The sequence below is a fragment of the Pongo abelii genome, chromosome 15 (assembly GCF_028885655.2).
Source record: "Pongo abelii isolate AG06213 chromosome 15, NHGRI_mPonAbe1-v2.0_pri, whole genome shotgun sequence".
Taxonomy (NCBI): domain Eukaryota; kingdom Metazoa; phylum Chordata; class Mammalia; order Primates; family Hominidae; genus Pongo; species Pongo abelii.
This window is the reverse complement of record NC_072000.2, coordinates 110619307-110635530: the sequence shown is the minus strand read 5'-3', so window position 1 is coordinate 110635530 and position 16224 is coordinate 110619307. Positions and strand designations below refer to the sequence as shown.

Here is a 16224-nt window from a genome sequence, read left to right as displayed (position 1 = left end):
GAACACATTGATATAAGAAGTGGGCTCCCAAGGCCTTGAGAAGCTCCACCCTGTGGCTCTCCAGGGTACAGTCCCCATGACTGCTTTCATGGGCTGATATTGAGTTGCTATGTCTTTTCCAGGCACATCATACAAGCTGTTGGTGGTTCTACCATTCTGGGGTCTGGAGGATGGTGGCCCTCTTCTCACAGATCCACTAGGCAGTGCCCAAGTGGGGACTCTGAGTGGAATCCAACACCATATTTTCCTTCTACACTGGCCTAGTAGAGGTACTCTGTTAGAGCTCAGCCCCTGCATCAGACTTCTGCCTGAATATCCAGGCATTATCATACATCATCTGAAATCTAGGAGGAGGTTCCCAAACCTCAACTCTTGCCTCATGTGTACCAGCAGGCTCAACACCACGTGGAAGCAACCAAAGCTTACCGCTTGCACCCTCTGAAGCAATGGCCTGAGCTGTACCTTGGCCCCTTTTAGCCATGGCTGGCACAGGACAGACAGGGATGAAAGGCGCCATGTCCCGAGACTGCACAGAGCAGTGGCGTCCTAGGCCTGGACAATGAAACCATTTTTCTCTCCTGGGGTTCTGGACCTGTGATGGGAGGGGCTGCCACAAAGATCTCTGAAATGCCCTGGGGACATTTTTCCCACTGGGCTCCTCATTACTTGTGCAAATTTCTGCAGCCAGCTTGAATTTCACCCCAAAAAATGAGTTTTTTTTGTCTACCACATGGTCAGGCTGCAGTGTTTCATCAAACTTTTATGCTCTGCTTCCCTTTTAAACATAAGTTCCAATTTCAGACCATCTCTTTATGAATGCACATGGCTTATGTTTTCAGAAACAGCCAGGTCAACTCTTCAATGCTTTGGTGCTTAGAAATTTCTTCTGCCAGATATACCTTAAATTATGTCTCTTTAGCTCAACATTTCACAGATCTATAGGGAAGGGGCAAAAGCCACTAGTCTTTTTGCTAAAGCATAGCAAGTGTGACCTTCACTCCAGTTCTCAATAAGTTCTTCACTTTCATCTGACACCATCTCAGACTGGACTTCATTGTCCATATCACTATCAGCATTTTGGTCAAAACCCATTCAACAAGCCTCTAGGAAGTTTCAAACTTTTCCACATCTTCCTGTCTTCTTGTGAGCACTCCAAGCTTTTCCAACCTCTGCCCATTACCCAGTTACAAAGTCACTTCCACATTTTCAGGTATCTTAATAGCAGTATGCCACTCCTGGTGCAAGTTTTCTGTATTAGTCCATTTTCACATTGCTATAAAGAACTACCTCAGATTGGGTAATTTATGAAGAAAAGAGCTTTAGTTGACTCTCAGTTCTGCAGGGTAAATGGGAAGCATTACTGGGAAGCATCAGGACACACAATGATGGTGGAAGGTGAAGGGGAAGCAAGAATCGTCTTCACATGGTTGCAGCAGAGTGAGAGCAAGTGAGCAGGGAGATGCCACACTTTTAAACCATCAGATCTCTTGAGAACTTTATCATGAGAACAGCAAAGAGGAAGACTACCCCATAACCCAATCACTTTATATTAGGCCCTTCCTTCAACATGTAGGGACTACAATCTGGCATGTGATTTGAGTCAGAACACGGAGGCAAACCATATCAACCTGCATAACTGAAAGTTTTTACCCTTTGACCAATATTACCCAATTTTTTCCTCCTCCCAGCCCCTGAGAACTACTATTCTACTCTGCTTCCAAGAACTTGAATATTTTATATTTTAGATTCTATATATAAATGAGATCATGCAGCATTTGTCTTTCTGTGTCTGGCTTATTCCACTTAGCATAATGTTCTCTATTTGTTGCAAATATAAGAATTTCTTTGTTTTTAAAGGCTGAATAATAATAAATTTTATGTAAGTATTAGCCACATTTTATCTGTTCATTCATAGATGGACATTGACTCATTTTCCTTATCTAGGCTATTATGAATAACTTCACAATGAACATGTATTTGTCACACTCACTTTATTTTCTCTAGATGTATACTCAGAATTGGGGATGCTCTATGTTCAATTCACGAAGTAATCTTCATGTTATTTTTCATAATGGCTGTACTGATTGACATTTTGTTCCAAACCATACATGGATACCTTTGTACCACATATTCACATCTTTGCGTAAGTCTTGAATCCATTTTTAGCTGATTTCTATGTATTGTGTGAGGTGAGTTCTATTTATTTCTTCTGCATATGGATGCCCATTTTCCATACCACTTGTGGAAGAGACTGTCCTTTCTCTGTTGTGTGTCTTGGGAACTTGTCAAAGATCAGTTTATTGGGAAGAAATGGGTTGATTTCCAGGTTGTCTATAATGTTCCATTGGATTTTTGTCTGTTTAAATGTCAGCATTATATTGTTTTGATTTATATAGATTTGATTTTGAAACTATAGATTATGATATATTCAGCTTTGTTATTTATGCCCAAAATTACTTTGGCTACTTGAAGTCTTTTGTATTTTTATATAAATTGGAGCTTTTTAAAAACATTTTTGTAAAATCATGCAATGGAAATTATTTATTTATTTTATTGGCATATAATTGATATACCTATTTTATGGGAACATGTAATATATTGATACATTCATACATGTGTAAAGATTACTGCAGGATTTATATACCTGTCACATTAAAAATGTATCTTTTCCTTATGCTAAGAACATTTGAATGACTCTCTTCTCGCTATTTTAATGCTGTACATTAGATTATTGTTAACTATAGTGACCTTACTGGTCTATCAAACATTTAGGTCTTATTTCTCCTCTATAAATGTATATTTGTATTCAGTAATCAACCTCACCTTATCTCCTTCTCTCTTCTATCCATCCAGGATTCTGGTAAGCAACAGTCTACTCTATCTTCCGGAGATCCAGTGTTTTAGTTTTGACGTAAAATAAGAAGATGCAATATTTGTCTCTCTTTTCTTGGCTTATTTATCTTAACATAATGACTTCCACTTCCATTCATGTTACTGCTAATGACAGAATATTGGGTTTCATGGCTGAATTATATTCTATTGCATACATAGATTACATTTTCTCTATCCATTTGTCCACCTACAGACACTGAGGTGCTTTCATATCTGGGCTATTGTGAAAGAGCTGCAAAGAACATGGGAGTGCACAGGCCTTTATGAGGTGGTGGTTTTATCTTCTTTAGAACATACCCAGAAGAGGATTTGCCAAGTCATAAGGTATTTCTGTTTTTAATTTATTTTGGAATCTTCATACTACTTTGCACATAGTGGAAACACAAATGGAGTAAACATTAAAAAAAGCAGTTTCTGTTTTGACGTATAATCCAAACACAAATAATGTTTGACCATGATTCTCATTGGGAGTCTCTAATGGATCTGGTGGAAATACAGGAAGTTTTCTAACCTTGTTCAGGAAATTATGAGTTTGCACCTTTTTCTTTTTGAGGCTTGAAATTGGCATGATTCATGATGCATACTGTTGGGACGTTTCAGAATTATATGGCAAAAATCATAATGAAAAGGCAAGACAGAGAATGAGAGAGAGAGAAAGAAGGAGAGAGAGAGAGTCAGGCCTAGAAAGAGAAAAAATAATTTACTCAAGAGGAGAAAGTGCTGGATATCAGTGTTGGGTTTTGGTCATAGACACATCTGTACTGAGTGAGGAACCATGAAGTCAAGGGAGGAGTCTAGAACTTGTTCAAGTGAAGCATCAGCATATTTCTTAGAGGCACCAATTTCCACCACATCACAAGGGTGATGCATTTTTAAATTCCATTAAATATGAGTTCACAGTCAGTAATCATGTTTCCATGAAATTCAGTTAAAATACCAAGGGTGCGTCCAGATCACTCATGCACAAATACACAAAATTTGCTTTTGCCTGTGTGGCTATCTAGAGACAAAGTGCATTGAGGAGACTTCAGCAGGTTACAGAGATTTGCTTAAGTTTGAGATCCCATAGAAGAGTGCCTCTTAGTGAAAGTTGGTATATAAATTAAATAGGTCAAAATCCCCTCTATGGGAGTAGCTTTCCAATTGTGTGGAATTTTTAATTCCTTATTCACTTTGTAAAACATAATCCCTAGGACTGACTCCATGGAGTTTTACTGCTGTGTTGATAAAAATATCTAACAAGCTTCCTTCCATGTTTCAAGGGAAGTTTTTCTCTAAATTTTTTCCAATGTATAAATTTTCCTGGCTAAAGATAATAAAAGGCTGTTAAAAACACAACTGGAATGGCAGCTTTAATCTTTTGGTGATACAAGCATAATACATGAATCTCTTTGAGTGTTCTGCCTCATTCAAATACAATAGGTCAAAGGCTAGTACTGGAGGTAAGATTTCCAAATGTGTTTTTTTCCAGCTACCAAGTCATAGGAAAATAACAGATACATCCTTGAGACAGAGGACCATAACGCCACAGTGCTGGTAGGAGTACATGTAGACAAGGGAGTTCAAGGGTTTCTTAAAATTGTGATAATTTTAATGTAAGAATACCATTCTTCAAGCCTATGTGGAAGATTGCGGGAGGTTATAACAGTGTCGTACTTTAGTATCAGCCCTGCCTCACAGAATCATTTTATAATAGTTCCTTTCATGGGTGTGCTTCACTCAGTTCATGCAAAACCTGGCAGGTCTCAGGCTAAAAACACAAAATACAGAAGCTTTTAATCAACTGAAAGGGCTGTAGCCTTTTGTCAAGGAATTATTGGAAGACACGGAGAACACAGATAGATGATAAATAAAAGACATTCATATCCCCTTAAGGGTGGAAACAGAGGAAAGTTTACCTACAAGTGTCCAAATGGCAAAGTGCTTATTTAATCTGGTAACCAATTTTTCTATAAATTGTAGAGTTGAAATGCAACAAATACGTATCTGAAATGATCTGGCACAAATTATCTAAGCAAATATGGTAACTATGTATTTTCATTCCTTTTTATTTAAGATCAGCAGCTAAGCATTGATATTTTTGATAACAACTGTGACTCTCTCAGCAGCTTTATCTTTTGAGGATATGATCTGCTGTGGCAGTTTTCTTAGCTTCGATGTTACCTCTTTTTGCATTGACTTCCACCTTTATATTTGCCAGGAATCCGGGAAAAAGGAGTGCTTCCAAACGTTCCCTAACTTGCCCATTTTGCTGGATTTTCCAGAATATATGAGATGCTTTTTTGTTTTTTAAACAAAGCATGCCAAAGCCATGCACTGCCCTAAAACATGTTTATTTCCTAATTTGACAAATTGACAGTTCTAATAAATACAATCACTTCTGCCATCTGGGCTGATTTTACATCAGATAGAGGACTGTGTTCTAAAGGAAATCTTACAATAGTAACAGCAATTTTGTCATTAACCTAGAGTTTTATTATTAAGGTGTGATTCATAACAAATAATATTAGGTAGAGGTTCTCAGTGGGAGTATCTAAATCTCTTGGGTGTACAGTGTCTTCCCCATTAACATGAAGCATTTATGAGCACGGTCATAGTTTCCAGCCATGCTTCTCCCTGTCTCAGTATCACCACAAACTAACTATGACTTCAACTGGAACTTGGTGAGTTATTCTTTAAAAAGTTTTAAGTTATTATTTAATCTTTATGCCTCTAGATTATTATGTGAGACATAATCTTTATGCCTCTAAGTTTATTATGCCTCTAGATTATTATGTAAAGCTATTTCACAATAAAGTTAAAAAGAACATTTTAACTGACTAAACAACACAGGAAATCATTAATAAAATGCAAAGTGTAGATGTGAGAGGCTCCAGGCCTGGATAATGCAACAGTTCATGTATGCAGGCAGTTTCTTTGCCCAATTCTACACTGATACACCCAGCATGTCATGTCAGCTTCATGCCCCATTTGACTCCTATTATGCAAGCACATGGAAATGACATGCTCAAGGGTCACACACAGATACGAAAACTGGTGTGAGCAGGGGAGGAGACGACTCTGCACTTCTCCTCTGAAGGACCAGGAAAGCCTGGACAGACCATCTCCCCAGCCTCCATGACTGCACCATGTGCCCACATGGACACTCATCTCTGACAAGATAAGAGGACTCCATTGATGAGGCTGAATATTTTATGATATAAATTTCTAGAGACTTACATTGAGGTTTCAATAACTAATTTTTATAACCTAAATTTATTTACCCTCATGTTGTTACCTCTTTCTTCAGTGAAAAATTGCTTGCCATGATTGAGTTTTAGGAAGATTCCCGATGTTCACAACTGAGCTTCCAAGAGAGGGTTGAGAACAAAAACTGAATGAGGACAGGGAAACCTATCTTTACTGTATTCACCACTAAACTCAAGTGGACTCGGCACTGCCTTTGATCACTGTTGCTTCTCTGCAGAGTTCAGGTTTCTACTTTTCACAATTCCAACACAGGCACTCCCTCTCCTCAAAGGTTTGGCCTCCACTGGCTGTAAGGTCACACTGTTCTGAATTTCTTTTCTGAACCATTTTATGAGGGTGGTGATGAGCCATTTAATGGAAATTTTATATCATCTCAGCATAAATCCCATGGGTGGTCATGAATTATTATTCTGATTATGGTAATTGATTTTTCTTGGCATATTCATTACTAGTGATATTCAAAAACCCTTTTTATTTAAATCTTTGATGCTTCATTTTTTTGTTGTTATGACACTTTTTCTTCTATTGAGTCTTCCCACTAGCATTATAACATGACCTAATATCCAGGCTGTGTTGTTACATAACAACCACATATGTCACAAGCTATGCATTCTTGTCACAGCAGACATAATTTTCTCTTTCCTGGGGATGAACACACACTGCTGAGCTACCCCCACTCACAAGAACATATGGAAAATTGACATTTTTGTTTACTTGACTAATAAGTTATATCATTCTCTCTTCAAATTCTTTATCCCCTAGAAAGCCATGACAAACTCTTCTGTAGCTGTTCAAACCATAAACTCAGAAACCACATGGTGAGTAAAAGCTCACTTGGTTCTGGATATTGGGTCCAGCTCTTCCCCTCCAATGTCCCACAGCATTGGGACCTCAGCCCACCTGTCCAGGTTCTATCAAGAGAGTTTAGCTCCTTCACAGTGAAGGAAACAATTGAGTTAAGAGGGAACCTGCAGATGACAGACAATATTGAAAACCATTCATATGACAAGGGATTACTATCAAGCATATAAAATAAACTCAACTCAACTGCAAATAATAATGTGATTAATAATGGATGAATATCATTAATACATATTTCTCAAAAGAAGAAAAGAAAAAGGGCTGATTGATGATAGATAGATTCATACACATACATACATATAATGCTAGAAAACACTAATATTCAGGAAAATGCACATTCACAATGAGATGTCTTTTCATCCTTCATCTTTGCTTGAGAGTCAGAAAAATCTAAATAAATAAATAAATAAATAAAACAGGAGCTGGCCAGGATTCGTAGAAAGGGAAACTCTTATAGACCATTGGTGGAAATGGAAATTAGTGAAGCCATCGTGGGAAAAAATAGAACTACCATATAATTCACAATCCAACTGCTGAGTATGTATCTATTTAAATCATTAAAGTAAAAAACTAATATTGAAGAGATACATGTACACCCATGTTTATTGCAGCACTATCCACCGTAGCTAACATATGAAATCAACATATGTGTCCATCAACAGATGAATGGATAAATAAAATGTGTTATATTTACACAATGGAATATTGTTCAGCCTTAAAAATGAAATTCTGCCGTTAGAAGCAACATGGATGGAACTGGACACCATCATGTTGAGTGAAATAAGACAGACACAGAAAAATAAATACAGCATTTTCTCAGTGTTATGTGGAAATTTTAAAAAGTTGATCTTCTAGAAGTAAATAATAGACTAGTAGTTATGAGATGCCGGGAATGGGAGGAGACTGAGAGATAAGAACAGGTTTGTTAACAAAGGTATAATTACAGGCAGACAGGAGGGATGTACTCTAGTGATCTACAGCACAGTAGGGTGACTGCTGTTAACAATATAGTGGACATTTTATGTTTACAAGTAGCCAGAAGACAGAAATTTGTATGTTACCAACAAAAAGAAATGTTAGTGTCTAAGCTGATGAATTTGTTCATTGTTCTGATTTGATCATACCACATGGCACACATGCATAGAAACATCACACTGTGCCCCCTACAGTTATTATGTGCTAACTTTAAAAAATCCTTTAATTAAAACATATTTTACTTGCATACATTACAAATGCTTCAACACAGAGCCAGGAATAAATACCATTTTTCTTTGAAATGTGAATTTCCTAACAAAGTAGTTACATTCATTTGAACCAAACCATGTATTTGATCATGGTAAGAATAGACAGACTTATGCATAGCATAATATATTTTAATTTTAGACTTCTACTTAATACCATAAATTCAAATAATTTTAAAACAACTAAGTAAAAAGTATAAAGTTGAGGAAATGTGTACGTGGTGTGTGATGTGTGACTTTTTCCTTGTGCACCACTCTTGTCCATGGTGGATGTGTGGTGTGGGTGTCTGTGTCTATTTTTGTTTACTGTGCTTGAGGTTCTCTGTGATTCTAGGATCTGTAGCTCAGTGACTTTCACAAAACTGGGAACATTCTTAGCCATTATTTCTTTCAAATACTGTCTCTGTATCTACAATTTCTCCTTTCAGATTTAAAATATACATATACAATACTTTTTAATATTAATGTTTACTTTCTTCACTCTCTTTTCCTTTGCACTTTACTTGTAAAATTTCTAGTGATATTTTAAGTGAGTGGTTTCATTTAAAAGGTGCGCCAGCTCTACTGAGGGGTGTGCCCAAAGCTTACTCAATGTTTATAATGCATTGCTTTTGATTTCTTATGCATTTTCATTTGATTTTTCTTAGTATTTTCAACTCTCAGTTCCCTATCTAGTCCTGCATTATGTATACAGTTTCCTTAATAGATTTTTACATATGAATTATAGTTACTTTATATATCTTGTTTAATTAGATAGTTCTAAGATCTATATCATATACAAGTCTCATTCTGATCATTTGTTTATTATGACTTTGGTATTTCTCATTAATATATGTAATTGTTGTTCATAGCCAGATATTTTAGGCTGGACAGTTGATATTGGCTTATTATTTCATTTTATGTATTTTCTGCCTGTATTTGAGCACACTTTATCTTTGCCAGGCCTTTATTGTGGAAGTGTCTGTGAATCTTCTCAGAGCTACATTTGACATTTACTTTTGCAGTGGACGTCATAGTTGAAGTCTGTTCTTCTGTATCCACCAGAGGAGACTTCAGATCCTCCAGTGATACTTTGTTTTTCTTTCCTGCTTGTCTTTGTCTCTTCACCTTGTTCCCTCCTCCAGAGAATCTCTTTCAGCTCCTTCAGGAGAGTTAAAATATTATATTTGACTGACAATTGTGAAATTGGTGGAAGGCAATAGAATAAAGGGAGATTTTCTGACCTTTCCTGGGTCCATATTTCTGTGAAGGCATTGTGACCCTGAGTCTGAGTGTGACCTTTCCATTGTTTCTGAACTTCCGCCAGATGAGATGTTGGTCTGTGTGTTCTTGCTCTTTTCCCTGCTGTGGAGTCCTCTTGTTTTCCCCAGTTGTTCCGTCCCACAGCTCCAATGTTCTCTTTTGGTGTTATCACCTTCCAGAGTTGATGACCTGACCTTCAGATTAAGGCTCTGATTAAATAAGAAGGAGGGAAGATACTTCTCAATGGAACTTAGGTGAAGACCTCTTTTCCCATCTCAGTTCCTAAGGGATGGCCCCAGTGCCCCTAAGATCCTGGCTTTGGTGGCTTGCTCCTGCAGAGTAATTTCTTAGTTCTGCAACAGGGATCAAGGAGGTGGGTCTGAATGCATTTCAGAGTGTGGGTTCTTTTTCTCTCCCAGACAGACACATTGGGACAGAAAGACTTTTGTGACTGTCCCCATTTTTGGGAAAATGGTTTCAAGGGATAGGAAAGCTCTTCAGTATGTGGTCCCTGAGAAATTCACACTACAACACATTTACCACACTTGACTTCACCAATTCAGTATATATGTATTTTTTTCTCTTATAATAGCCTACATTTTTATATGCCAGACTCTGCCCCAGTTCAACTCATACCCTTGCCTTTTTACTCTCTGCAAGAACTTGTCTCTCCCTAAATTTTGGATTTGATGATTATCTTAAAACCTCGAGTATTTATTTTTTTTAATTGGCAAAATTCCATCTCCTGTGCTTATCTGTTATTGTTGATGTTGTAAAACAATAAGTAAAATATACTCCTCATCTATGCACATTTCAAAGCTGAGTTGCAGGTTTTTTTAGTAAGACCCAGAGTAATAGAGAATGCAAATATTGTTAAGCTGCTTAACAGAAAAACAAATTATGGTAAATGTGTTCACTGGAATACTACCCATGATTTATAATAAATAAATGCCTGACACACAGAACAGCAGCAAAACCACACATGCTCTTATTACAAAAAGTGGGTTCTGAAAACCACACTGGGCACGTCCAGCTTTGTCCTGGAGTTGGTTTAGTGGGATGTCAGAGCCAGTGACGAGGAGCACAGGGCCAGATACCGGGGTTCACTCATCCCAGACATGAGCTCCTAGATGCATACAGAGCCCCCTCCACTTGTGGGTTTACTTCCACTTCTGTAAAAGGAGAAAATACTGACTCCTACAGAGCATAATTTACACATTTTTAAAAAATTGAAATAGGGTGATTAGGGCAAAGTGTTTATCACAGCACAATTTCACAAGACAGCATATTTTCCAAATACCATCATTGTCAGCAAACTTCTGCAGAGCACCGTCTTCTTATCTGGGTACAGCCCACTCCTCCAGCGTCCCAGTAGAGCTTGTTATATAGTAGGAGACATGCAAATAGGGACCTCCCTCTACTGATGAAAACCAACCCAACCCTGACCCTGCAGATCTCAGAGAGGAGCCTTAGCCCTGGGACTCCAAGGCATTTCCACTTGGTGATCAGCACGGAGCACAGAGGACTCACCATGGAGTTGGGGCTGAGCTGGGTTTTCCTTGTTGCTATTTTAGAAGGTGATTCGTTGAAAACTAGGAAGACTGAGTGTGAGTGGATATGAGTGTGAGAAACAGTGGATATGTGTGGCAGTTTCTGACCAGATGTCTCTTTGTTTGCAGGTGTCCAGTGTGAGGTGCAGCTGGTGCAGTCTGGGGGAGGCTTGGTACAGCCTGGGGGGTCCCTGAGACTCTCCTGTGCAGCCTCTGGATTCACCTTTAGTAGCTACTGGATGAGCTGGGTCCGCCAGGCTCCAGGGAAAGGGCTGGAGTGGGTGGCCAACATAAAGCAAGATGGAAGTGAGAAATACTATGTAGACTCTGTGAAGGGCCGATTCACTGTCTCCGGAGACAACGCCGAGAACTCGCTGTATCTGCAAATGAACAGCCTGAGAGCCTAGGACACGGCTGTGTATTACTGTATGAGAGACACAGTGAGGGGAAGTCAGTGTGAACCCAGACACAAACCTCCTGCAGGTGTCCCTTGGGACCACCAGGGGGCGCCAGGACGCTGAGCACGGGGCTGTCTCCAGGGCAGGTGCAGGTGCTGCTGAGAGCTGGCTTCCTGTCGTGGTCTGGGGCTGCCTCATTGTCAAATTTCCCCAGGGAACTTCTCCAGATTTACAATTCTGTACTAACATTTGATGTCTCTAAATGCAATACTTTTTTTGTCCTTTTTGTTTCTTTGTTTTTTGCAACAGGAGTACATATCCTCAGCTCCACAGAAGCCAGGGTGTCACTTTGGGGGCAGAAATAATCCTTTCGTGGTCAACAGGATGAGAGTCCTGAGGAATCCCAGGGAAACCTGGAGAGTGTTTTCCAATTAGACTCAGGGCAGAGACCTCCAGGGGAATCTCTGATTAGAACGGGCTTTGAGTTCTGATGGGAGCCAAGAGACAGGCTCACCCAGGGTCGAGGTCCTTAAAACCTGATGGTTTTCACAGCTATACCCCCTCGTCTTGTAAACTCCGACTGATTCAGTTGACCCTCTTTCTGCTAATCCATTTATCTTCTCTGTAGGCTTGATTCTCACAGTTCCCTTTCTTCTTCTCTTCCCTGAAAACGGACGATGTGTTTTCTGTACTCAAAATCCCAGGGCTCAGGTCTGCAGGACCTGGGTAGGCTACGGGGACTTTCTCACTCACCATTGTCTGGACACTCCTGTTGTCTTCTGTGCATGGAGGCATTTGGGAAATGAAGTGGACATTAGTCATTAAGGGAATAATACTAGTTTTCTCCAATTGGATATTGAGGCAGAGCTGAACTTGTGCTTCTCACACTGTCACAGAGTTTGGACTCTCACCTATAACTTTGAGGAGAGTTGATGATGGATAGTCCATTGTGGGTGAGCTCTGGGTAACAGTAATTGTAGGGTCTGGCTAGGCAGCCTGAGGTCAATACTGCTGGACCTCAGGAAAGACAGGCTGGAATTCCTGGGAAGACCTGCATCTGCCATCCACCGTGGAGTCCCATTGTCTTCTGTTATGCTGTGATTGAATGAGCCCCACCTACTTTTTCTAGAACACTCTTCGTGGCTTAGGAAAAATAATGGCAGGCTCTCCTAACACCTGTATTATGCCATGGGAGCAACACCTAGGCTAGTGTGTGATTGAGTAGAGGAGACTGTGGTCTAGTCAAGATGACACATAAAATTGATTGTTGCCATTATGATGTTTTATATTTGGCAATATAATCATGCTGATATTATGAATACTTTTGCTACATTTTTTTGTGTGTCAGAGGCTTTGGAACTGGTACAACTTCATCTTGAATAGGGGCTAGGAGAAATAAGACTGAGACCTGCTGGGCTGGATTCCTGGTAAGCTGAGGCAGTAAGTTAGTCACAGGATGAGAGAGGAGGTCTGCACAAGATCCAACTCATAAAGGCCTTGCTGATAAATCTTACAGTAAAGAAGCTGGGCAAAGGCCTCCAAAACCAAGACAGCAGCTAAAGTGACCTCAATTTGTCCTCACTGTTCATTGTACTCTAATTATAATCCATTAATATGCTAAAAAACACTCCCTCCGGTGCCAAGACAGTTTACAGATGTCAAGGCAACATCAGGAAGTTTCCCTGTGTGGTTTAAAAAGGAGGGGAGGAACACTCAGCTTCAGGAATTGCCTGGAGGACTCATGAATAATCCATCCATTGTTTAACATATAATCAAGAAATAACCATAAAATGGACAACCAGCAGCCCATACTGCTGCTCTGCCTCTGGTGTAGCCAGTCTCATTATTTTACTTGCATAAGAAACTTGTTTTCATTTTACTCTGTGGATTTTCCTTGAATTGGGACCCCTTTCTCCTAACATTTGTGCTATTATTTGTGTTCTAAGCAGAAAATTCAAAGATGGAATGAAGTTTCCCTGCATTTTTATAAGAAGTACATTCACCCCTTTGAGCGAAAATGCACAGGGGGTGGAATGAGGCTGGGAAGCTGATGGCATATGATGGAAGCCTGTCCCTGACTGGAGGAGAGAGGGAGGGAGGATTGGGAGGAAGGTTCCTATATTTTTGTGCTATGCAAGGAAGCTGCAAAAGATAACTGAGTCTCGTGTAAGTCAGTGCTACCTCTCAGGGGATTCCTATGACTCCAAGAAAGAGCTCTCCTTAGGAATCACTGTGGAGTCAGTCCTTTCATGAGAGTAGACCATGGGCCTCAGCACACGCCATGACACAGAGGTCACAAAGCAGCTGCTGGGAACCTGATCCACCTGCATTTTGCTGCCTGTATGTGGAGGGAGGGAGGTGCATTCTCAGGGTCAACACACTGTTTGTGAATTTTTATAGAGAACACCTGCTTTTACTGTATTTTATTGGAAAATATACGAACAAGTGTGCACCTGCAAACAATTGTAATTTTCACATTTCCTTCAGTTGCATTATTTCTTCATTCTGCATGATGTCCTGTCACAGAGTTGAGTTTTTCACAGGGATTGTTCAAAGGATCGAGATGATGCATTTTCTACATTCACTGGTTTTTCTCCATGCGCAGAGACCTTGAGTAGAGCACATCTGGCCCTTATCCACACTATCTCTTTTGTCCCTGGGAAAGAGCAGAGATTTGCCTGACTGCAGAATCTGGGGTAGGTGTCTGCACACCTCAGAGCCTGCAGAGAAGCCCAGCGAAGTTTTATGGAGTCAGAGAGCTATCCCATGTGGGGGACCTCTATCTTCCTCACTCGCAGAGATTGTTGGTCAGCTGTAATTGAGTGGTTAAGAATTAGAGCACTTGGAAGCCTATCTCATCACAGCTCCATCATGTAACTTACCACCATTAGACTGCAGGTAATAACTCAATCTTGATTTTTCTGACCCGATTTTCTCATCTTATTCATTTCTAATTTTGTTTATGGAAAATGTTATCTTTAGTTTATGATTAAAACCTCAGAACTTTCTGAACTTATCAGGAATAATACAAAATGTGTCCAGTTTGGGGGAAATGTAAATGAATGTCCATGCAGTTTGTGTGTGTGTATGTGTGTGTGTGTGCATGTGTGTTTGCTTGTGTGTGTGTGGATATGTCAGTCACTTACAACCCAATGAACATGATTGCTGAATTACATAGTCAAACTACAATTAGATTTGCTGAAAATTGCCTGCAGCGATGTCTGTGAAGCTGACCCTGTCACTTTGCTGTGAAGAAGCTCAGTGTACAGGCAAGGTTGCATGGGAGAGCTAAAAGCTTCAGCACCCAGGACAGGCTGAGCTCCTGAATTGGAGCCAGACATAGGACTGAGCACCTTAGAAACAGAACCCCCAGCCCTCCTTTATCTGGGCTGGATGGGCACCAGAGGACCAGCAGGAGATGCTCAGAACTCACACAAGACGAGACTCAGTGAGGAGCAGATGCAGTGAGGAACCAGCCAGGGAGCCTGTGACCACCACCTCAGGTTGTCTTATATTGTTTAACAGCATCCAACCCCATTTATTACGTTATTTAGACCTCATGCCTTTCTGTCCCGAAGTAAAACAAACATAAATATAACCCTGCAGTTAGCTCTTTGAACCTGGGTTATTTTTCTGAGAATGTCATCTTCATCATCAACATCATGGTCATCATGTCAAAATCAACAGGCAAACCCAGTCACCGTGAAGACAGTTTCATGGCGTGATTCATATACAGTCATTCCATTCTACAGAGAATCTCTTTCAGATTCTTAAGGTGGATTAAAGTGTCATATTTAATCGCCAATTGTGAAATTGGTGGAAGACATTATACTAAAGGAATTGTCTCTGACCTCTCGTGGGGTCATATTTCCAGAAAATCATCGTGATCCTGAGTGTGAGCTGACTTTCCAAGTGTTCCCGAACCTCCTCCAGATGAGTTGTTGGTCTGTGTGTTCTTGCTCCTTCCCCTGGGGCAGATTCCTCTTGTTTTCCCCAGTTGTTCCCTCCCACAGCTCTCATAATCTCTGTTGGTGTCCCCATCTTCCAGATCTGCTGCCATGACCTGCAGATTAAGGCTCTGATTCCATAAGAAAGAGAGGGGAGCTGCTTCTCAATAGAGCTTTGATGGGAACCTCTGTTCCCATATCAATTCATGAGGGGCTGCACCAGTGCCCTAGGATGCCGATTTTCGTGGCTTGCTTCTGCAGGGTAATATCTTAGTTTTGTGGTGGGGATCAGAGAGCTGGGTCTGGATGCATTTCAGAAGTGTGAGCTCATTCTCTCCCAGACAGACACTATGGGAAAGGAAGATGTTTTGCAACGGTAAATGATTCAAGAGATGAGGGCAACTCTCCAGTATGAAGTCCCTTAGAATTTCTCACTGCAACATGCTTAACACACTCGACTTCAAGCAATCTGGTGTATATTTGTTCTTCATCTTGTAATAGCCTACATTTTATATGACAGACTCTGCCTCAGGGAATTTCATACTCTGTCTTCATTACTCTCTACAGGAACTTGCCTCTCCCTAGATTTCAAATATTTTGTTTGTTTTCAACCCTCAATTATCTGAAGCATTAAGTAAAATTTGCAAACTTCCATCTTTTCTGTTTATCTGTTATTGTTGATACTATTCTTGTAAAAATGAATATATGGGCCTGCCGCGGTGGCTTATGCCTGTAATCTCAGCACTTTGTGAGGCCAAAGTGGGTGGATCACGAGGTCAGGAGATCGAGACCATCTTGGCTAACATGGTGAAACCCCATCTCTACTAAAAATACAAAAAAATTA

At 40.0% G+C, this 16224-nt stretch overlaps 2 gene segments (V, D, J or C); both read left to right on the top strand.

Annotated features, from left to right (window-relative positions):
- Window positions 1–16224, top strand: part of LOC100938028 (immunoglobulin heavy constant mu-like) — a 478283-nt gene that overhangs the window by 241873 nt on the left and 220186 nt on the right.
- LOC100938357 (immunoglobulin heavy variable 3-7-like) lies at window positions 11017–11442 on the top strand. The segment is given in 2 exon segments: window positions 11017–11062; window positions 11165–11442. Coding segments are annotated over 2 exon segments (324 nt in total).